Consider the following 24,750-nt stretch of genomic DNA (forward strand, 5'->3'; position numbering starts at 1 on the left):
TTTCATAAATATTTTTTTTATGTCAATCATCAATTTAATTCTCATAAAGTGGCGAATTTCATGGCTGCTAACTCACGTAATGAGATTTAAAATGGCTGGTTGCTTAGATTTACTGCTGCACATATAAATTTAATAAATAAAGTATAAGATAGTTCGTAAGATTTAACTATATAAATAATATAGTAGTGCTTTTTCAATTTGTAGTAAGTCAAAATGATTATTTTATTTATTTAGTGCATTTAGGGGTTCTTAAGAATCAGAAGTGTGTTATAAACCTCCAACTTTATAATAATTATTTTTATAACTTTCATAATCTTCATCATTATATTCAAGTTAATTTCATTTTTATGACTAATATTTTATGCGTTTTTATGTTAGTTGAAGACTTGGAATAATAAGAAAAACTCTCATCTCTTGTCTACATGTTTCTATCGTTTTCATCAGCTATATTTCTTGTTTTATTTTGCTTTAATTTTAATACAAAAAGATAATAATTATACTAAATTTATTAATGATATATAATAAATACTCAGTTTACCTTAGAGTGAGTGATTCTTTTCCTTTCTTAAACAAATCATTCTCTCTCCATACGAAGTAATATTCATTCTCTATTATACAGTCAATATTATATATTAAACAATTAACATAATAAATTATCATTTTACTCCTATTAATTGATTTAATTTCCAAATGAATTATCATTTTACTCCTATTAATTGATTTAATTTCCAAATGGGAGAGAGCATAACGAAGACTTCTAACGAATTACATTAATTTTCAGCATTCAAAAAATTATCACAAACAATTTATAATGACCTTTTTCTCAAAAATTAATTTAGACTTTCAATTGAAAAACATGAAGGAATGTATCTAGACTTGAAAGTGCATTATGTTCGGTTCACTTTTTATTTATGTCAATCAACTACATTTTCTTCCTCCTAAGTCCTAACTAAATAAAATTTATAGATAGGAGGCTATGTCAACTAAGCCAGTGGGCCAAACCATGACTTAATTTGCATCAATAATAACGACTAAAAAAGTAATTATACACTATAAAGTTGATTTGGACAACATTGTTATCAAAAATTAAATGATATATAAGAAGGAACAATTTTTCTTGAAACAAAAAAATTTGATCTATTCAAATATCTTTTTATACCAATTCTTGGTATATATATAAAGCGTCAAAATACTATATAGTTAAGTCTAAATTGTAAACAACGCTCATTCTTGAAATTATAAATTTATATTTATAATTTTGAATTTACACATATTTACGTACCATACTAAAATAGTAAATTTAGATAAACTCGATATCATAAACAACATCCACCTCTAATGTATCTACACTTGAAAGTGCATTATGTTCGGTATACTTAACAAGTGGCCCAAACCATGACATAATTTTTAAGTTACTCGAATTAATGATCCCAAAAACAACTTTGGATAGGGGTGAGCACAAAACTAGCTAACTCTTACCTTTCTTTTTTTTTGGGTATATATATACTAAATAAAATAATTTGATTGGTTTATTTTTTTTATATAATACTCATATGATTGTGGACGTCGTTCACGTGTTGATTGAGTTAATTATTTGCGTGAATCAAAAATAACTTGATATAAAATTTTGTTAGGTCGAAATCGAATTGAGTAAATTATTAAGGTGGGGATTAACTTGATATACTATAGTAAGGAAATATAGTTTTCTAGACAAAATAAAGAATAAACAAAACGCATCAGATTCTTTTCATAATCATTCTCCACTGAAATTATTAATTTGTAGAAAAAACGTGTTTCTACGCCATATGTATAGTTTTACCATAAATATAAATAGTGTGCGTTATTTTGTATTATATATATAGTCAATTTTCAGGACAGAAAAAGAAGAAGACAGTAATTGTAATCAAATTAGAAATAGTGTATTATTATTTGTTAGATATTTAATAGGACCCATTTCCATATCATAAAAAGGGAAAACAAAAAAAGTATTTTTCCCTAATTATATATTTGTCATTATATTATATTTAGTGATGATATAATATACTGTTAGAAGATTTAGAGATACAGTAAGTCAATTCTAGCTAGATGTTTTTATTAAGATATCTATTTTATAATAGTGGTAGAATTTTAAACGTGTAATAAAATGGATTTATTTGAACCAAGTCAAATATTTTTTCTTTCTTTTGTTTCTCAAAAGGAGGGGGGGGGGGTATTTTTATTTTTATTTTATTAAAAAGAGTAATGGAATTCAAAAGATGAGAGAATTCTAAAACCAATTTGTGTCAGATTAAGCAATGAGTACATATATGGTATATCAATGATAAATATAGGGCCCGTTTGGATGAGCTTAATAAAAGCAGCTTTAAAAAAGTACTTTTGAAAGTGCTGAAACTTATTTTTAAAATAAGCAGTTATGCGTTTGGATAAAAGTGCTGAAGTTGTTATGTCAAACGTAAAAAGGGAAAAATAGAAGAAAGAGATGTTAGGGTTATATGGGTAATTTGAAGATTGTATAAAAATATTAAGGGAAAAAACATAAAAATGAGGTCAACTTAAAACAGCTTGTTGACACCCAATTTTGACCGACCTTTGAACTTTATTAGAAATCCTATTCTATTAAATACGTATTTTAAATTTTAGAATTTTTAGTCGACTTTGCTTGAAAATTATATATTTTAGAATGTTTTATTTTATAAAATTATCGTAAATATTATAATATTTTAAAATTATTAATGAATTTCAAATGTTTTAAAATTTAAATGATTTTCTCAATTAAAATGTTTTGGCTCTTATTTATTAAAGTAAAAGAATATTGTCTTCCTTACTTTACTCTTACTCATCTATTTTTTTAGTAATGAAATATTAAATTAAAAAAATCTGATTTGTCTCTCCTTATTTAAGATAAATAATAATAATATTTCTCTTCCTAATTTATTCTTGCTTATATTTGGAAGTGATATATTTTTATTTTGGCTGATTTGAATCTCCTTTTTAATAAGGAAAATAATATATTTAACTAACTCCTTTAAATATCTTTCTTCCTTATTTGTTTCCCCCTCTTTGCTATATAAATAAGACTCCTCCCTTCATCAACTCAGAGACACCCATTCACTCTCAATCAAAAAAAATTTCTCTCATCACTCTCTCTTCTCTCACTGCTCTCTTGCTACTTTAACAACACATTAATATTCCGATAAATATTCAAGTGTTTTTTTGCTATTTTGCTACTTTCGAGTAAAAGGTGAATCAATTTGTTTTTGCTTAACCGTTATTTGATTATTTTGACAGGTTTCAAACTTGAAGTTCAAGTTGAAGATTAATTGAAGAAAGATTTATTTGTTTATTTGAATGTATATATATATATATATATTTTTTATTTTTTACCTATTTTATTTATTCGAATGTTGTAACAATTGTAACTCTAAAAGATCATATATATATATATATAAAATTATTTGGGGGATCGTCTAGGGGAGGGGGATTTATATGCTTACTTGTTCATTATAATTTTTTTTAGAAATCATGCCTAGGTTTGTCTTTAACCACCTAGATTTGATATTTGTAGGTGTTATAATCTAATCAATTTTCAATTAGCTTGACGTTTTTGTTAACAAGTCTTAAAAACAAGAACTAGAGTCCATTAATTTTTTAAATGTTAAAATCATATCCTAATAAATCTAGTAGGTTGTTAGATGTTAAAAATATATTTTAAATTCTCATTTGTCTTATCACGTAGAAACTATGCCTAAGTATTAAATTGTTCATATCATTTACAAAATCATGCATATATGTGTTACTCCTTTTAAACACCTAGAAATTCATGTCTATAGGCTTGAAATAACTTTTAACATATCCGTAAAAATAAAATTTATTTGTGTCCTTCCCCATAAAATGGTCAATATTAATTCTATTTGTCTTCCTCATTCATGATGCAATATGTTTTTTTTTAATAATACTAATTTAGAATCATTTTATGCATTTAACTTGGCTTTAAAAATATTTCATATCAAAACCTTGTAACATAATTTTCTTAAAAAGTCATTATTTAAACTTTGAATTGATTTTGACATTGTTTATTTTGAAAATAAATTATAAGTACTATCTCCTAACCTATCGTTAGTGGGAAAGTCAAAGGAACTATGAGGTCTAGTTCCAATTTTTTAAACCTGACGCATCCTCGGAAGTACCACCTACCCATGAATTTCAAAAAGAATTATGTGCATTTATGTGTAATGTTTATGTGCATGTGTGTGAACTAAATCTTTTAAATCATTTTTCAAAAACATAAACTATTTTTAGACCGACCTCAAATCAAAATTGTTTCTATGGTGGAGGAGCGCGATCAACAATATCGTGGCATCATCCCTACAAAGAAACAAACATTTTTAAATAAAAATTCCTACTCAAAGCTTATCAATTTTCAAACTTTATTTTTGCACATATTAATTGCTTAATATTTGCCAATTTTGTATGTTAAATAAATAAATAAAAAATAATAAACTTGGTTGTTTATTATTGCTGTCTTCTAGCCTCGCATATTTAAATTAATAAAATAGCCTTAATTGTTTTATACTTGTTATCACTTAGCAAGCATATTAATGAATAATAATAAAGTGACCTTGATTGCTACTTGTAACCCCACATAGATTGCATGAGATACGGCCGGGACCCACACTTGTGGACCTCGAGGGATGCCTAACACCTTCCCCTCGAGGTAATTTGAACCCTTACCCTAATTCTCTGGCTCGTTGACCTTAGTTAGACTTAGTTAGGTTAGATAGGTGCCCTAACGCGCCTTAATTCGTTAGGTGGCGATTTCAAACTCAAAAATCCCAAAAGAGTTGTTAGGTCGTGCACAAAACCCGTTTTCTGCGAAAATGGGGCGCGACACAGCTTATAAGCTAAAAAAAAAAGCACCCCTACCCCAACTTTTAACTTTTGGCTTAAAATAAGTTTTTTTTAAACTTAAAATAAGCTATTTTGAGTATTACCAAACAGTTAAATAAGTCAAAAACCAGCTTTTAAGTCAGTTTGACCAGCTTTTAAGGGCCCGTTTGGATGGGCTTAATAAAAGCAGCTTTAAAAAAGTACTTTTGAGAGTGCTGAAACTTATTTTTAAAATAAGCAGTTATGCGTTTGGATAAAAGTGCTGAAGTTGTTATGCCAAACGTGAAAAGGGAAAAATAGATTAAAGAGATGTTAGGGTTATATGGGTAATTTGGAGATTGTATAAAATATTAAGGGAAAAAAACATAAAAATATGGTCAACTTAAACCAGCTTATAAGCTAAAAAAAAAAAGCACCCCTACCCGAGCTTTTAACTTTTGGCTTAAAATAAGTTTTTTTTAACTTAAAATAAGCTATTTTGAGTATTGCCAAACAGTTAAATAAGTCAAAAACCAGCTTTTAAGTCAGTTTGACCAGTTTTTAAGCTGAACCAAACAGGCTCTAAGCTGAGCCAAACAGGCTCATAGTGTTCTCCACATACAGAAAAAAAAGTGTATCAACTATGAGAAGTAAATTGCATGTATTAGTGGTACAAAGTTATTTTCCATTTTGGGTCGATTATAAAGTATATAATTATAAATAAGTATCTTGATAATTATAAATACTCGGTAATTTTCCCTAAAAATAATGCTCCATAGCTTAAATTTGAATTATAAATGATTTTTGTTTATCCAATTTATAGAAATTGATTACTTTCTCTGTTTAAAAAAGAATGACTTTCTTTTTTTTTTGGTCAATTTCAAAAAGAATGATATATTTCTTTTTTTTTAATATTTTAATTTCAATTTTTCACGTGATATGTTTAAGTCTAAACTAGACAATTCTTTTTGAAAAAGAAGGAGTACTTATTTAGTCCGAATTTCAAATGCTTTTCCGGCATAAACTAAACTTGATGGGTGAAAAATGCTATTTTTCCCAATTTGAAGGGTGTTGGAGAAATGAAAATGCAAAAGGACAATATTGGAATTTAAGGAGGAGAGAGAAAGTGATTAGATGCTCGTCAGATGGGGGCTTTATGGAAGTCATCACGTGCTGATTTTAAAGATATGAATAAGAAAACGTTGTTTCCCACCAAATATTTTTATGTTATACGATATTGTTATTAAAGTTTGATTGAGTAATATTCACATATTAGAGTATTAAATTTTGAAATTTGTATTTTTAATCTGATCTATTATTTTCTAAGTAAGCCTTTGATAATAAAATTTAAAGCTTTAATTTGACGTATTTTGAAATATCTATTTATGAGATTAATATTTCTAACATGATCTTTTGTATCTGAAAGTTACAACTGTCATAGGCTTTGGGAACATGAGTAGCTAATCTAATAAAATTAGATACTTGTATGATATAATAATCAGAAGTAAGCCTTCGATTTTAAAAAATTGAATTTTGCATGAAATTTTAATTTTCAAGCCTTAATTTCAATTTTTTCCATAAAAGTGAGATTTTAAATCAATATCTCGTAAGAAAAGAATGATTTTAAATATTGAAAAAAATAAATAAGCATGTTCAACATGAAGAGATTATATGTACTATATGGAGAATTATATTAAAAGTTGACGAGTTATTACTATTGTTGATTTATCAAACAATGAATCTTTATAAAATTATTTGTATTTGAAAGTTTGTAATAACACGTAATCACAAACATTTATTTATAAAAAGAAATATAAAAATAGTTAATTTACTTATTCGACGTCTTAAGATATATCAACACTATATTTATGAATTATATAAAATTTACTTATTTAGTAACATATTGTAAGAGTTGAGGGAAATTTTCATATTTTTCAAAGTAAAAAAATTCAAAATTATTTACTTAAATAAAATTTCAACATCAAATTAATTTAATTCCAAATCATGTCCAATTAAGCTGGGGATTTTTTTTTTTAATTTTGTCTTTTTGCACTTTTGTTTAATTATTAGTATTATTATTTTCTTTTGGACAACTTTTTTATATGCAAAAAGAAAAAGGAAAAACCAAAAAAGTTATCAAAAGATTACGTCTCTCCATGTATATATAGTGTAAAAAAGATAAAGGTTGTTTCTTCATTTACGTCTTAACGTGCACGGATAATGTATGCATGGATGTAATCTTAATTTTGGCCAAAGTCGTATGCGGCCACTTAAACATGTCCCGATTATTCATTTAGACACTTGAACTAGGACTTATACCTATTGAACATCTAAATTATCAAGAAATGTGCCTATTAAACACAAAACGCTGATGTGGCAAAGTAAGTGTATCTCACTGCTGCTGAGCGCGTGAATGCATTTTTTTTTTAAATATTTATACCTACTTTGTTGACACTTGGCATGCATTGACTAAATATATATAAAAATATTAATTTAATTAAGCATAAATCTTTTAAATCATAAAAAAAAAAACCCACACTCTTCTTCCTTCAACCCACCATTTTAAAAACTTCAAATTTCTCTGCTTTTGTTATGATTTTTTTTAAAATTTTTTGTAAACAAAACGTCAGCTGCATTTTCAAGAAGAAGAAAAACTGAAACATTTGGAGTTAAAAATTGACCAATATTTGTACTTTTTTATTTTCAATAACTCCAATTGAGCAACTATCACCATTCATAAACTTATTAGAAATGCTATAAAATATTTGATATAATTTTTATTTCTCTTTGTTGTCGATTTTAAAATAATTTATCAAGGTCGATTATATTTATAAAATCGGAATAGTCGTCAAAGGAATAACATATAATGAAGAAAATGAAAGAGAAAAACATTTGGTGGATGAATTCGAAATGAGATGGGGTTAGGCATTTTTTTTTTTTGTTATGAAGAGGAATGATGATTATGAAACAAGAGAGAAGAAGAAGAGAATAAGATGAAGACAAAAGGGCAGTAGGTTAGATGGGATGGGGTTAGGTGGGGGTGAGGGTGAGGGTGAGGGGAAAGATTTTTTTTTAATTAATTTAATTTTTTATATATTATTAAAGGAAGGAAAATATTTTTTATTTTTTAAAATTAAATTAATGGGCCCATGTGCCACATGTCGTAGTTCTATTCGTACTTTTTATCAAGATAAAGAGTGTACATTACACGCACAATATTTGTAAAGATAGTTGTTATTTTATGTTCAATAAATAAATATTTATTAATATTAAAGTGTCTAATAGGTAAGAGTCTCAGTTGAGGTGTCTAAATAAATTATGCGGACAACTTTAAGGGGCTATCGATGACTTAGGCCCTTAATTTTTATTAACAAATACACATAGTATCAACTGTTTACGTGTTATAATTAATTAATCATGATTAAATACTTGAAATTTATATATATATATATATAAAATTTAACATAAATATCTAATGAAAAGATATAATTGTGTTGTCATAGCGAGTGGAATTTTTGTTTGTAAAATATAAATATAAGTGGTACACGCATATATCATCAAATAGTTGGCACATATATAAAGGTAAACATGCAAAAGGAATGACAAGGCTTCAATCAACTTTTTTTTTTTTGTTATCGATTATTTGATATTTAGTAGTTTTTATGTGTTAAAAATTTAATTTAGATCTTGTTTTCTTCATTAATATAGCAAATGTTTTTTCCATTGAGCACTTTAACTTATACATATGTTAGAATAGAAAAGAAATACAATTATCAGATCACCAACAAAGTATCAACAAGTAGTCAGTCCTTCAAAAAGATATTGAAATTTGTTATGTTACAAACATGTGACATGATAGTGTAGTTTGTTTGTTTGTTTTAGGGAATCATTTTTCTCTATTATCCCCTTAAAAGATAATTGTTTTTCAAAACTAAAAAAATATATTTTGATTATATTGAAAAGAGTTAAAAGGGTAAATTAGTAAACAACATAACAATTTATTTATTATTTCTTTAAAAATGTATAATGTGATGTGCTCACAAATAATATGGGACGAAAAAATAATAAAACAAAATCTTGTGGAGCTATCCTATTAATAAACGTAACATCAAATGATATGTTAAATAGTTAGGCTGCCATTGTGCTCTTATTTTTTGTTGTTGAATTAAACGATTAATGAATCATGATTCATGAGTTACATAGTAAAACCTGTTCTTTTAAATAATGCAGCTATTGTTTCTAGAACTGTGTGTACGGTTCATTTCTATGTGTTTCGATTTTTTTTTTTTTATGAATCGAAATACTTGCTATGCGACAATTCAATCGTACACATATATGAATTCTATCTGTTAAGATTTGGATAGATAGAGAATAGTTATATATTTCTTTAATAGCAAATCGATTGTTACATATTTCTTTTACACATTCATAAGAAATTTAAATTTATTTATTTATTTACAATTTTATCATTATTTCTCTTCGGTCAATCGCATGTTATTTAAGAACAACACTAAGCTAAATTATTTCATGAATATTTAATATTAAGGATTAAATAAAAAATAAAAATAAATATTTTCATCTTTATTGAGTAAAAAGGCTAGTTAATAGTTGAGTATTGTTTAGTTTTTTTTTTTCTTCTTCTTATTATTATTTTCCGACTATCTTTTATTTTATTTTATTATTAACTGATATTTTTTTAAAATTTAAATATGAATTTTTTAATTGCCGTTAATGTTATTTGAGTCAAAAACGTACAAAAAAATATTCTCTCCTATCCGCATAAAATAAGATAAGAATGTATACAAGGTTACACACTATCTTTCCTAGACCCATTTAAGAAATGGCTGTCTAAGTTATGGTGCATGGCCACCAAAAATTAAGCATTATTTTGCACACAATTTCTTTTAATAAAAAATATTTTTTTAGAGTTTTGTTAATTTAGGAAGGGAGATTCTTTCTATAATTTTTTTTTTTAAAAATTAAGAAGGATCAATTCTAACGCTATCTATAAGGTCTAATAAGGTAGGACGCAGAAGGAACAAGGAATTTGTTCGGTATAATTAATTAGGTAAAGTAGATAATTAAATACTAATTATTTTTCAATTGCAAATCACGCGTATAATAATCACAAAAAATTCACAAGTATTGTGCTTTAATTATATTTACCAATAAAAAATTCTATACGTGGAACCAGCTACTTAATTTCTGGATAGACATTTAGAACATACAATAAATAAAATACAACTAGTGATTTTGCGTCGGTAAAAGTTTGCCAAACTGTCGAGACATTTTGAGAAGTCATCCATAGCTGTTTATTTTGACCGTACGTAGCTATTTTTTTCATAGCTTTATTTTATTTGACTCATATTTATTTGATATAATTTTTAAAATTAAAATACTAAAATTTACTAAATTAATTTTATTAATTATATTTTAGGACTCAAATTGTGCCGATGAAATAGTATTGATAATGTACCTCAAACAGAAACTGTTAATTATAAAATGATTAATGTAAGAGATTGATTATTATAGGAAAACTTTCCCATATAAATACTTAAAAATAATTAATCACTCTCCATAGCTATAGTGCTGATAATTATAATTTGTAGCTTACATGTTATATAGAGGAGAGAGGCGAGCGAGACTGGGAGAGAGAGGAGAGAGGCAAGAGAGAGGGGGCAAACAGTGGGAGAAAGGTGAATTTTATATGTAATTGGTTAGATAATTGTATATTATATATATATATATATATGTATGTATTTGTATATATGGCAAAAGAGATTGGGAGGGAGAGGAGAGAGACGAGCGAGAGAGGGCAAAAGAGTGGGAGAAAGGTGAATTGTATATTTATATAATTGCATATAACTATATATTATACATATACATTTGTATAAATAACAAGTGAGATTGGGAGACAGAGGAGAGAGGTGAGCGAGATTGAGAGAGAGAGAGAGGAGAGAGGTGAGCGAAAGAGGGCAGAGAGGGGGAGAGAGGTAAATTGCATATGTATATAGGTTTAAAAATTGTATATTATACATATGTATTTGTATATCCTAGAGAATTATACATATACAAACATGACTAATTATACAAATTCAAAGTTAGTCCACGAAATTAATGTATAATGTTAATTGCGAATGGTAAGTATAACAAACTATAGCTATGATAAGTAATTGAATAATATAGATTTGCTTAGTCACGTAATTTTCCCCATTATAAAATATTAGGATCTCCATAATCTACGGGAGGTAATAACACGCCACAAGGTTCAAAATGTCATCGTATTCCTTAGACTACGCATTTTTTGTTTAATTGTGATAATTAATTAGTACCGTTAGAAAATAAATAATCATGTTTAGATTTTTTATTTTTTTTAATCATGTTTAGATTGAAAAATTTCTTGTAAGCAAACATCTGTTACACAAAAGGAGGAGGACCAATTGAACATAGACAAGTGAGACAAATTTGATAAATAATTATGGAAGAATAAAATAGAGCATTATGTACCGTTGATATAAAAAAAATCAAGTAATTTATTGAATAATAACATGTAAATTTCTACGTAAGCATCAATTGCTTCAGTTTGTGGGAAGTGGTGATTATTAATTTACTACTTGTCATTTATCACGTAGCTAATTAAAATAAATTAATATGATTATGTGAGAATACCTTTTTGCCATAAAGAAAATCGCTTTCCGTATGGGAAATGTTTCTCCAAAATCAGGTCCTACTTTGTGCGGATCTAATTTCAATACGAATATCAAATGAAATTTCTTTTTTAAAAAAATCTTGATGGAAATAAATTCTACTTTAACTTTTGACCATGGAATTTCTGATACTTTCTATGGAATGGAGGAGTCTTTTAAAGGTTGCTTAAGCGGCATTGATGTGATTTAACATCATAAATACGTACCTCAACTTTTCAATTGCTTCTTGTTTTTCTCAAACAATATTGGCATGGAACACAATTTATATCACTTTTTTATTTAGTTTTAAAAAATAATATATTTTTATATTAAATAACAATTTAATTTTAGAATATTTATTTTGTCCGTAATGACAGTAATTTAAGTATCTATAACTTATTTTTAGATCACAAATTTAATTAAAAATTTTTTTTCTTCTTAAATTTCGTATCAAATCAAATTTTATAGGGTAAAAAAAATACAATATGGATGAAAAAAAAAGCTTTAAACCTCTTTTCTTGGTAGACAAGGTAACATGGAATGAGAAGGAAATCAAGTGGTGTTTGCCCCCCTAATGCATGTGACGTGTGTTCCATTTTTTTAATTAAAAAAAGTGAGGTATCATCAGTTCTCCACGGAACTTATATATTTAAAAAAAGAGAGAAAAAAATATTCAGGTTAAGATGGTTTAATTACTAGTATTATAAGTTTATAACACCAGATAATTAAAAGAATTTAGCCTTTGTTTAATGATGACAATCGAAAAGACAAAGAAGCACTTGACCCCAAATGTGCCTGCAGGAGCTAAGCTTTCTTATACAAAGATATCTTATTTTTAATTAAAGTATTATTCAAGTAATGGAATGACATGTACACTGTACATACATACGTGATGAAGATAATAGCGATCATCACGTGCATTTTAAATTATTATACTATTTAAAAATCACTACATATTTTCTCACAAGTGAGTGTTCTCATAAATATTTTAATTAAATCGGTTATAAAAATTAAAAGCTTTTCACTTCTAGTGAAAATTTATTTTTTATTATGCATTTTTTCATGTGAACTGATTTGGTAGAAAACCATTGAAAAATTAATATACTTAATCGTACAAAAATTTTTGATTGAAAAAGCTTTTATTAGTGTTGAAATGAAAAATATGTGCAAAAAGACGGAATCTATATTTTAGAATTTGCATGCAAAAATTAATGTTGTAAGAAAATGGACGTAATATGAATTTTTAATACTATATGAAAGAAGAAGTTTCTTTGTAGTTGGCACGAATATTTGTCAACGTTGTTTAGGTCAACCACAACAAAATTTGATGTTAAATATCATTCCCTTGATTGTACCGAGTTTATTTTGTCGGTTCAATTAATGAAATTTGACTATCAATTTATTCATAACTCATTTTGTTTTCTAGAGCAAAATCTTAGTTGTTTGGTGGCAAGTCAAGCTTTAAAAAATTGACGTTTATAATATAAGTTGTGGTAGGATGATTGAGATTATTTTACTCTTGGTAAGATTTTTGACTCAAGTCTCAACAATGAAAAAAATCCAAATAGAGTGTTAATATCATAAATGAATCTTGCAATGCATTAATATATCCCGTAATAATTATCAAATACGGTGTGGAAAATTTAAAAAATAAACCATACATCTAAAATAAGATAAAACGTAAAATATATGCACCTCCACCCAAAATTTGAGATCGATCAAGATTACACAAAAGTTGGAAGAGAATGAAGATTATATCAAAGAAATTACTATACACACCTTTTAAATTTAAAAAACATACTTCACTTAATCATTATGTTTTTTCTAAATTACAAATTCATAATGTATAAAAATAGTTTTATAACAGGAAATGTAGATCAGTAAATGGTAACTGAGAAAGGGCTCTTAATTTTTAACTTGCAATAGATTGGCTTCAGTGTCATTTTGTAAGTAAATTTGGGTCAGGGGATGGGCCGGCCCAGTTTGAAGAACATGGACTGCGTGTTTTTTTGTAGTTGGGCCCTAAATTGTCCCCTAACACCTCTGGGCTTCAATGTCATGTGCGCATTAAACGTGGTCTTATCGGTCAACTTAGCCTTCTGGTATAAAAGATGGGAAAATTACGCAACAAAACAAACTTATAATATTTAATTACTCATCATAGATATAGTGTTCTATAATTACCATTTGGGACTAACATTATACATTGATTACGTGGGCCGACTTCGAATTTGTATAATTAGTCATGTTTGTATATGTATAATTCACCAGAATATACAAATACATATGTATAATATACAATAATTTAACCTATATACATATATAACTCATCTCTCTCCCACTCTTTGTCTCTCTCCTCCCTCTCCCAATCTCGCTTGCCTATATACAAATGTATATGTATAATATACAATTATATACATATACAATTCACCTCTCTTCCACTCTCTCCCCTCTCTCGCTCGCCTCTATCCTCCCTCTCTCTATCCTTCTCACCTCTATCCTCCCTCTCCCAGTCTCGATCAACTCTCTCCTCCTTCTCCCAATCTCTCTTGCCATATATACAAATACATATGTATAATATACAATTATCTAACCAATATACTTATACAATCCATCTTTCTCCCAATCTTTTCCTCTCTCTCGCATCTCTCCTCTCTCGCAGTCTCGCTCTCCTCTCTCCTCCATATAACATGTAGCTACAAATTGTAATTATCAAACTATAGCTATGGAGAGTAATTAATTATTTTTATGTGGTTATATGTGAAACTTTCCTAATTAATTACCTATTGTCATATGTTTATCGAACTAAGTTTTACTTAATTCAACCCTCTGTGTTCCCCATTTCTGTTTTTATCGTAGTATCAACTTGTGTTTAATTATTGAGAATGTTACTGCTTCAATTATTATATGAAAGAAGTTTCTTTGTAAGTGACCTAATTTGTCAACATTATTTAGGTCAACCACAACAAAGTTTGATCTTAAATATAGTTGATTGTACTAAGTTTATTTTGTCGGTTCAATTAATAAAATTTGACTATCAGTTTGTTCGTAATTCATTTTGTTTTTAAGAGCAAATCTTGGTTGTTTGTTAGTAAATCCCCCTCTTTCTATTTTTGCTTTGAAAAATAGACGGTTATAATATGAGTTGTGGTGAGATGATTGAGATTCTTCAACCTCAGTAAATATCTTAGATTCAAGTCTCAGTAATGGAAAAATCCAATTGGAGCATCAACACCATAAATGAATCCCACAATGCATGAATAGACCTTGTAATAAATATCAAACACGGTATAGATTTTTTTTTTCTTTTAAAAAAAATCATGTATCTAAAGTAAAATTATACGTAAAAGATATGCACTAATATAGTACGACCCAAATTTTGAGAAATCGATCAAGATTATACAAAACATGGAAGAAAATCAAACATTAGAAAAATGACGATGCATGCCTTTTAAATTTAAAAAAATCATACTTCACTTATCATTATGTTTTTTCAAAATCACAAATTTGATCAGTAAATAAAAAGTGAGAAAGGGCTCGTAACCTTAACTTGCAAATAGATGTAAACTTGGGTCATGGGCTGGGCCTGCCCAGTTTGATGCATATGCCATGGACTCTGTGTTTTTTTTGTAGTTGGGCCCTAAATTTTTACTAATTTTTCCATTAATGTATCAACAAAATGTAACTGTAAACTTTCACATATATCAAACATAAAAATTATATTTGTACGTTATAGCTATAGTTTGAATAATTGTGCTCCATAGCAAATAACTTTTGATATATGTAATTCGCTAGATACATCCAATTTTATACAAACTGTTCAGTTTTGTATAAATATATTTATACATTATAGTTTGTATAATAAAATCTTGTATTTGTAATAATTATAAGTTTATAAGACAAATATATATGTATTTGTATCGGTGTATATACACTTTCCTCTCTCACTTTACACAAACTCAAACGCATTTTATTCATTTTAAACCGAAATGACTAATTGACTAATTGTACACCGAATCAAATGACAAGAAAATGCGATGTTTGATGCGAATTACAAATAAAATAAATTATGACTAAAATATTTAACTTGAATTAATAATTTGCTATTTTATACAATTTTCTTATTTAAGTACTACTTTTATAAGTGAATGTTGAGAGTATTTTTACAGTCCAAAATAAGGGAATTGTTCAAAGTTCAAATGATTGGTTGAATTAGTGGCCGATTCAGATGCTCAATTATTTTTAGTTAATACATTTGAATGAATTATTAGATATTATAAACAAATATTAGTGCTTATTACAAAAGGCAATGGGTACTTAGGCAAATGAGATTCTTCTTCTACGTTTTATTTTCTGAGAATTAAAAGGATACTAGAGGAAAGTAGCATCTAAGTTATGTCAATATTTTTCTTAAGGACTTGTCATACCCAATAATTTACTTGATACAGATCAGAGGGAGTATAACAGAATATCTGAGGAATTTAATTATTTTTGAAAAAGAAAATGTAAGAGTAATTAAATGGGAGCATAGAATGAATAAATTTTTAGATTCCCAAATATCATTAACTTTGGCTTTTCCATTTCTTTCCCACTAATTAGAAGACAAAAATATAAGAAAAAGCAAATGCATTTCAAATTTCAGTCCTTTCATCTTCTTCTACTCTTCAAAAGTCGTATAAAATGGGACTGATCACGTAATTTAAATAATCAACTAATTAAGAAAAAAAAAAGTTTTACTGAAAATGGATCTTCTCAGTGTTACTATCGTGTGCATTAAGCTTCTTGCTTGGTAATTCTTTAGTACCAATTATAAATAATATGATAACTGAACCAAAGTTAAAATACTTAGGGTATATTATGTTATATATAGTACTACATTTTTTTTTTGCATGTATTTATGATTTGATATATTCAGAGTCTTGTCTTAATTTTATTTTTCTTATTGTTTCTTGCAGGCCAATGCTTTCTCTAGGATATCCTCTGTAAGTCAGGCTATTGTCATTACCCCAAATTGTTATTGATTTAATCCAACAAAGAAATTAAAGAGTAAAGTTAAATATGGTCTCATTTTGGTAATTTTAACAAAAAAAATAAAATAATAATTCTTGTTACTACTGCAGATTTGTGACTATACGAGCGATAGAGGCTGGCAGTGTATATGACAAGAGGAAAGTTGCCACATATTGGATAGTATTTTTTCTTATTTCTCTGTTTGAGAATGTTTTTGCAAAATTTGTTGAGTGGTAAGTTAGGCATGCTCTTTAACTGGTATCATATACTTTAACAACAATGTATCTAGTAATATCAATGTTATCTTGAAATTGTTTATGATAGATTCTCAGCTCAGCTGGTATCGTAAACTAATAGTGTAATTGATCTTGGTTGTCTACTATATATTGCAGGGTATTTCTGTGGTGGTATGTAAGATCACTTTTCATGTGTTGGTTGGTGATACCTCAGTTAAATGGGGCGTTTTATTTATACCAAATTTTTGTTCATCCATATTAGCAATTCAAACTGCCCAATGCTATCACTCATCTGTGTTCTGAATGGCTTAAAAAACTGAAGAAGCATTCAGTATCTATCAACAAAGAGACATTTTTGGCTGTGGCAGAGAGTTGTCTTGATGAGAATGATTCTCTGATTGCAAACAAGGTACGCCTGTTGTTACTGTTGATTATTTACCAAATTACTTGGAGCCTTATTTTCTAGGCTATTAGTCCATTTGTTATGAAGGTTTTACCTCTAGTTATCGTTTAGATTGCTTCATAGAATAATCAAAATGCCTAGTTACAGCCTGAATCAAACCAGGTTATATTACTTTCTTGTATGTTGCATTTTCACCACTCGTATTCGAATAATCTTCCATCTGTATATTGTTCATGAATCAAGAAAGAGTTGTTGGCAAACCTGGTGATTAACATGGTTTGCAGATTGAAAACATATCAACTTCAGCTATACAGGTTCTCAGTAAACCTGTCATTCCAGCAGTTGCAATATGCCCAGATACTTCTTCTTCTCTAGCGGTATTCCAGAGCAGGTGGACATGTGAAATATGTCAAGTGACAGTCAGGTCTGAGCTGACACTGCAATCCCATCTTCGAGGGAGAAAACACAGGGCTGAAGCTATGTTGTGGTGTACTTTCTGTAACTTGAGAGTCTCTGGTGAGATTGACATGATTGCACATCTTAAGGGGAAGAGGCACTTGGCAAAGCTTCAAGAGACTTATACTGATTCTGAAACGTCTTAGACTATTTTGGTTGGTTATTTCAATACATCCCAAGTTTCCATTGCAAAGCAAGTTTGCTATGAGAGTTGCCTGTTGTTATAGGTCAACTTAGCCTGATGGCATAAAAGATTACCTATTGTCATATGTCGTTTAACATTTTGGTGCAACAACAATATTCCCCATCACTTTTTGGAACTAAATTTTGCTTAATTCAGTTTTTATTCTAGTATCAACTTGTGTTTTATTATTGAGAATCTTTTGTTTCAATTATGATACCAATGAAAAGTGGTGGAAGGATAGAATATAATTATAGGATACTGGGGGAAAATAAAATCTGGTAACAAAAAAGTAACACCAGGGTATAAGATCAAAACGGGCAATTTATTGCACTTTAAAGAGGGTATTATTCTGAAGTTTTTTATTACTTCTGAGAAGTTGGCATTGCTAGAGAGTTGCCAGAACCACTTGACAAGTCCTTCCATTGCTGTGTAACTGTCTTGATTTGGGTGTAAAACTGAACTCCAGCCTTGCCTACAATGAAATCCCAAACAATCAAATGGAAACCAAGTACCATTACCTAAAGACTAAAAAATGTATAGTATTGTTCCTCACCATAGAAATTGAGGTCTCCAACGAAGGAAGCCTTGGATCCAGTAAACGAGAAGAATGGCAATGGCACTGGAATAGGAACATTGATTCCAATCTTGTAGAGGAAGCAGAAATAAGAAGCAACAATTTAATCAGGAAACAGAAATTTTTTGACATGCGTTCCCAAAATATCACATAATGAATATCATCCACGAAGTCGTAATTTTAAGTGAGGATTTAGCACCATTTCTTCTTTTTTTTTCCATATGTTAACAAGTTCGTGCAGCAGCATTTCATACCTGGCCTGACTCTATCTCTGTTTGGAACTTCCTCGCTGCTACACCAGATGTGGTAAAGATAGCAGCACCATTACCATACCTGAAAAAGCAGAAGGATATTAGTATAGGACATAAACACTGCATGAAAAATGAGTTTGAGGCTGGGGAAGGAAAGAAAAAAGAACAGGGCACGGGGATTACATATTCTGGTTAACAATGTTAATGGCCTCGTCCAAGCTGTTGGCCTGAGAATATCAAAATGACAATTCTAGTTTAGTATATAACTTGATAGGTATAGGTGAGGCTACATGGTGGAATGGTTAACAACCAACCTGCATGCAAAGAAGAACTGGGCCAAAGATCTCCTCCTGTAAAAAGCATATATACATTATGTGTAGGTTATGCCATGTTCTGAAAATCAAGAGGGAAATTAGAGAATGTAGGACAACTACCTTGTAACATTCCATATCGGGAGTGACACCACACAGGATTGTGGGACCAACAAAATTGCCTTTTTCATATCCTGGGACCTATTGGGCATCAGGGTAAAAGAAATTAAACTTTCCAGCTCGTTTTATAAATGAGTAGCTATTTGATGCAAGAAATTATGCAATTAGTTCCCTGTACTCAATCATCTCTTGAACATAGTATAATGCCCTTCTCTTGCTTAACCTTATGAATTTGGACATAATTTATGCATGTAAATTAATAGTAGCGCAACCGAAATAAAATCGATTCTGCCAAACAGAATATAAGGCACTGGAATTGCATCATCACACGGCCATCATTCGCCTGGGATCAATTTTGCCAAACATAACTCAGTTTGATAGCCAAGCTCCTCCACTCAGTTTGATTGGCAAGATACCTTTTCAACACATAACTGAAATTAAACGGATACCGAGTCTACGACAAACGTCAAATATATAGCGTTTCAGATATTCATTCCACTAACTTAAAAACATTTTAAAGTCATCTTCTGAGCTTTGTGTCATCATTTCCTAGAACATCTTTATCATTGATCAACTCACCCCTTAGTTTGCATTTATATGAAAAAGAACATCTTAGGTGCTATCAGAAACAAAAATTAAAAGATGAGCAGATATAACTAGATACCACAATATCTCTTCCGTCAAGCAATAATTTGGCTCCACTATCAACGCCACTTTGAACCAATCGACATACTCGTTCTTTTGCCTGTAGTATCAGAAAAAGGTCAGTCCAGAATGATCAACATGGAAATTTGAAAACAGCAGTTGTTGAGTAACTTGTTTGTACAAGTCTTGAATCATGTACCCACCTGCTTGCTAATTACTGGACCAAGATCTGCATCAGGTTCTGTTCCAGCATTGACCTTCAGAGTTTTTGCACGTTCCAACAGTTTTTCTTCCCTGTAAGATTTAATGTAGTCATGCATCAAAGGTGTCAATTGTAACTAAAAGACGTCAGTGAAGTGGAGTAATAATAAGGTAAATCTGTTACCAAGGTTTTGAGTCACCAACAAAAACCACTGTGCTCAATGCCATGCATCTTTGCCCTGCTGCACCAAAACCAGCCCCCACTAAAGCATTTACTGTAGAATCTATGTTTGCATCTGGCATGACGACCCCGTGGTTTTTGGCTCCCATATTGGACTGAGGGCATTTCAGTTGGTCAGCTATGTATTTAGCTTCAATACTAACAATGATGTTAAACATGTTTGCCACATTGGCAAATACAGTTGAGAGGAGAGTTAGTAATATTGCACTGACCTGAACACGTTTTCCTTTAGCTGATGCTCTAGAATATATATGCATACCAGCCTGAGGGGAAATAGTAAAACAAGGAATGGTCAATATACCACAGGCAGAACAAACTGATTCAAAATGGATCAGAAATCTATCGACAACCGATTTCATTTGAAAAAGAAACCAAGAGTTCATTTATTGATGTATTAAACTTAAGTATATGCTTCACCACCCACCCTGCCTTTGTGATGTGTCAAAACCTTATTGATGGCAAACGGGTGAAAGTTATAAGAGGCAAAGACAAATGGAGATACTTGACCACTCGCATACAAAGCATGAAAACTAAGATTGAGACAACTACCAAAATATTTAGTCATTTATTTTAGCGCAAAAGAAAATGTAAATTCCACTAAAAGAATCTTTATTGACAAAATATGGAGAACCTAGATTTCTTTTCCCTATCTTTTGATAAGATAATAATTTCATTGGATTGCTGGGAAAATTCAAGGTATACAAGGTACTATTCAAAAGTAGAGTACCTACAGAAAAATGAGGTTCTCTACAAATGCCCCCAAATTATCTATAGCGCATTCAAGTTCAAGGAAAACTTGTCAATGCTTCATACTAGACTATCTCAAAATACCGAGATGGTTATCTGCAATTAAATTTCTAAATCACTAACAATTTCATTCGTAAGGTCCAGCAACATTCACAACAGTGGCAACACCTTTCCGGATAGAGATTTAACTAAAACCAGAAAATTATAGTAGTGGCAGATCATTACTAGAGAGAGTATAAAGAAGACAAGCTATGCTCAACCTAGATACACCTCCTCCCATCCATCCAAAAAGTACTTAATAATTGTGGCTTAAGGTGTCAATAAATCAATACAGTACTCACTTGATTTGAGCCAACAAATGATACGGCTCTGATATCGTCATCATCACATATAGCATTAACAACATCCTGCAAGACAGAGGTATCATGAATATCCATAATTATGCCAGTCAAACCCATATAAATATCTCTACTACTAATTCCAATAAATCCATGTTCATAAAAAGGGTATGGATGGATAGGACGTGGCAAAGAAAATGCCTCCCAGGAAGCATCAATATACTTTTCTATGTAGCAGGATAAAATGGATATTCACTACATAGTTTTACTCAATCCTTTGGTGCTGTTTAAAATATAGAATAAGAAGGCCAGATAGAACCCATATAATTATTGGACTAAAATAAAAGGGCAGAAAAACACATCACTAGCAATTCTAGGAAAAGACATACATGGGTTCCATGAACAATATTTAGAACACCATCAGGCAAACCAGCCTCCATTGCCAACTCTGCCAACATCATGGAAGCCCCTGAAACCAAATGATTAAACAAAATGAGTCAAATGCAGAAGGCAGCATAAATGATGCTCTTTTTTTAAAGTTATATACACTATATGCTTTACACAACTGGTACATGAACCTCTACCCATAAATGTTGCAACATCTTATGCTATAATAATTGAAAAATATGGAAACAGCTACCTGGGTCCTTCTCTGAAGGCTTAAGAATGAAGGTGTTGCCACAAGTAGCTGCAACAGGAAACATCTGCACCAAATTCGTGTAAACTATATAAAGATGCTCATATTTTCTGAAACTTAAGCTTAACACCTATTCCATGTCCCCACCCAAAAAAACCCACAGAGATGCATGGGGAAAGGGAGAACGATACATGAAAAGGTAGTTGATACAAAACAGCCCATAAAGCTGGCCATCTAATGACTAACAATTGTGTCATTCTAATCACAGTTCAAAAGCTTTCTTGATCACATCGAGTTGTTACGTGAAAACAAGTGATTCCTCGAGCAAGGTAGAAGTCAAGGATAAGACAACCAAGTTCAAAAACTGTAAAGAAATTTAAGAAATGCACTTAAATGTTTGGAAACTATGTAAGGAGAAAAAAAAATAGGAACATGCTTACCCACAAGGGAATCATTGCAGGGAAGTTGAATGGACAAATCCCGGCACAAACACCCAGAGGTTCCCTTAGGCTATAGGTATCAATTCCATTTGATACATTAGACCCATACTCACCCATCTGCAAAGTTGCCATTCCACACGCATGCTCCACCACCTCTACACAAAACAGAAAAACAGAAATTCAAGTTCACAGCCATCAAAGAGAAGATGTTTCCTTATGCCTAAGTCAGTGAAGAACTAACCAAGACCGCGGAACACATCCCCTTGTGCATCTTTCAGTGTTTTTCCCTGCTCCGTAGTCACATTGAAGGCAAGCTTATCCTAGAACAGACACAGGATAAATTAAGAGAACAGAGATCACAAGCAAAGAACTGCAGAAAGATACGGTAATCCGACAAAAACAAACCATGTTCTTCCTAATAAGCTCTTGGAATTTGAGCATGACCCGTTGTCTTGTGGTTATGGGTGTGTTTTTCCATGACGGAAAAGCCTCCTTGGCTGCAGAAACCGCAGATTTGAATTCTTTATCCGTTGTTAAAGGTATCTGAGAAACCACCTCTTGGGTTGCCTATGATCAAAACTCAAGCAATTATAAATTTCCCCAAGTATTAGCATTCCAGGTAAAAGATTGCAACTTTAACAGATAAACTTACTGGGTTTATCACATCAACGAATTCTGATGATTGTGAATCTACAAAGCTGCCACCAATTAAATTTGGAACTCTCTGATAAAAAGAAGATCAAGAAAGTTTTTAACCCTAATTAAACACTACTTCACAAGAAAAATTTCAGAGAGATTTAAAGCTGTCTCATTGATTGAACAGCGAACAGAAAGTATAAGAAAGAAAACATCATTCCACTAAACCATCCATTAACATAAAAAATCAAGAGTAATTGATGGAATAAACTAAAACATGGAGTAAATAAATACTGACGAGGGAAGTTCGATGCTTCCATGAGGATTCCGTAGCAACTGAAAAGTGATGATTAGCGACAGCAAAAATACCAGGAGTCAAAGACCTTAGTTTCTTCACTGCAACAAACAAAAGATTTATGGATTATTATCCATTCACAAAAAATAAAAGATCAATATGGTGCAAATTAGGCGAAACCTCTATGAACAAGATTAATAAGAACAAAAATATATGGTTTAAATTAGGCGAAATTTCACCTCTGTGAACTGAAAACTGCATCATTGTTTCTCTCCAAATATTTTGTTAAAAAAAAATGGTGTATTCAAAATTCCAAATCTATATATATATTCAAGAAAGATAGTGTTTTAGAGATTATCTAATTGATTATGAAGATCAGATCAGTGATATGGAGTCCTATTTTTTGGAAATAAATAATATTTGGCTTTTTGGCAGATTAGCCACATTAAATGTTTGAGTATCATGATAATATTAAAAGACCTAAATTTTATTTCATCTTCCATAAATCTCTTATTTTAGATAATAATAATGTATGTAAATCACATCATTATGACATTTAATATTTTTTTAATGTAATAAAAAAAAAGGTAATGGATACCTTTGAGATGATAATAACAAGATAAAGATCAAGAGTTATGAATTGCAGTTGAAGAAGTGAACTCCAAAAAGCCATTTTCCAGATGCAGATCTTTTGTTTAGTGACTTTAAGATTTTTAGAAAATGATAGTGTTATTATAAGCCAAAATAATTTCTTATCTACTTTTAACTATTTAGTTACAAATTATTTCTAATATTTGAAATTAATATTAAATTTACAAATTATATTAATTTAAATAATATTTGAAATCAATATTTAATTTAAATGACAAGTACATACGAGAAAGGTTAATATAATTCAAGATATACTTAAAATCCACGGAATATTGTGAAATATGCAATTTAATAAAGACATAATAATTTAGAGAGATTTGGCTAATATTTCTTTAAATATTAAAGGAAAGAATCACAAAATAAGAGAGAATTTATATTAGGGATTTGCATATTCGCCACTTGGAGTTTTGAGTATTATTATTATTTATTGGTAAACATAAAGAGTATATTGAATTAAAATAGGATAAATGAGATGAAAGATGGTGAGGTTCGATCATTTACATTTAGCTTATTAAGTTTATTTTTTTCAAAAAGCTTCTTAATTATTTTGAACGGATTAGATTTATAGAAGACTCTTAATAATATACAAGTTGATTTAGACCTCTTTTATTTTTATTAAGATTAAAATATCTGAATTTAAATGTATGTCTAAATAATTAAGATATTGTCTCTAGATGATTTTTTTGTCGACGGATGTTTTTATTACACTATAATCTCTAATAGATGAAAATCAACTATGACAACAATACACCTCGATATATATGAGTCAAGATTTTACTTAATGATCGAAGGAACAATTTCAATTACTGCAGACTGATTTCC

At 29.6% G+C, this 24,750-nt stretch overlaps 1 protein-coding gene across 2 annotated transcripts; it reads right to left on the reverse strand.

The window, feature by feature from the left end:
- Positions 1 to 18,089: 18,089 nt before the first annotated feature.
- ALDH6B2 (methylmalonate-semialdehyde dehydrogenase [acylating], mitochondrial) lies at positions 18,090 to 23,978 on the reverse strand. 2 transcript variants are annotated; one of them, NM_001346646.1, is made up of 19 exons: positions 23,517 to 23,797; positions 23,281 to 23,378; positions 22,999 to 23,070; positions 22,752 to 22,913; positions 22,588 to 22,666; positions 22,347 to 22,501; positions 21,910 to 21,973; positions 21,659 to 21,738; positions 21,273 to 21,338; positions 20,397 to 20,447; positions 20,128 to 20,279; positions 19,946 to 20,036; positions 19,762 to 19,842; positions 19,101 to 19,178; positions 18,981 to 19,016; positions 18,850 to 18,893; positions 18,670 to 18,748; positions 18,395 to 18,485; positions 18,090 to 18,313 (listed from the first exon to the last, which is right to left on the reverse strand). In NM_001346646.1, exons 1-19 carry the CDS (start codon positions 23,539 to 23,541, stop codon positions 18,204 to 18,206), a joined length of 1,614 nt encoding a protein of 537 aa, NP_001333575.1. In that variant the 5' UTR covers positions 23,542 to 23,797; the 3' UTR covers positions 18,090 to 18,203. The 2 variants fall into 2 exon arrangements, with proteins under 2 accessions (NP_001333575.1, XP_069142800.1); XM_069286699.1 differs by lacking the exon at positions 23,517 to 23,797 and adding an exon at positions 23,876 to 23,978 and having other exon boundaries at positions 18,145 to 18,313.
- Positions 23,979 to 24,750: the final 772 nt, after the last annotated feature.

Source organism: Solanum lycopersicum, chromosome 1, assembly GCF_036512215.1.
Source record: "Solanum lycopersicum chromosome 1, SLM_r2.1".
In the NCBI taxonomy this organism is placed as follows: Eukaryota; Viridiplantae; Streptophyta; class Magnoliopsida; order Solanales; family Solanaceae; genus Solanum; species Solanum lycopersicum.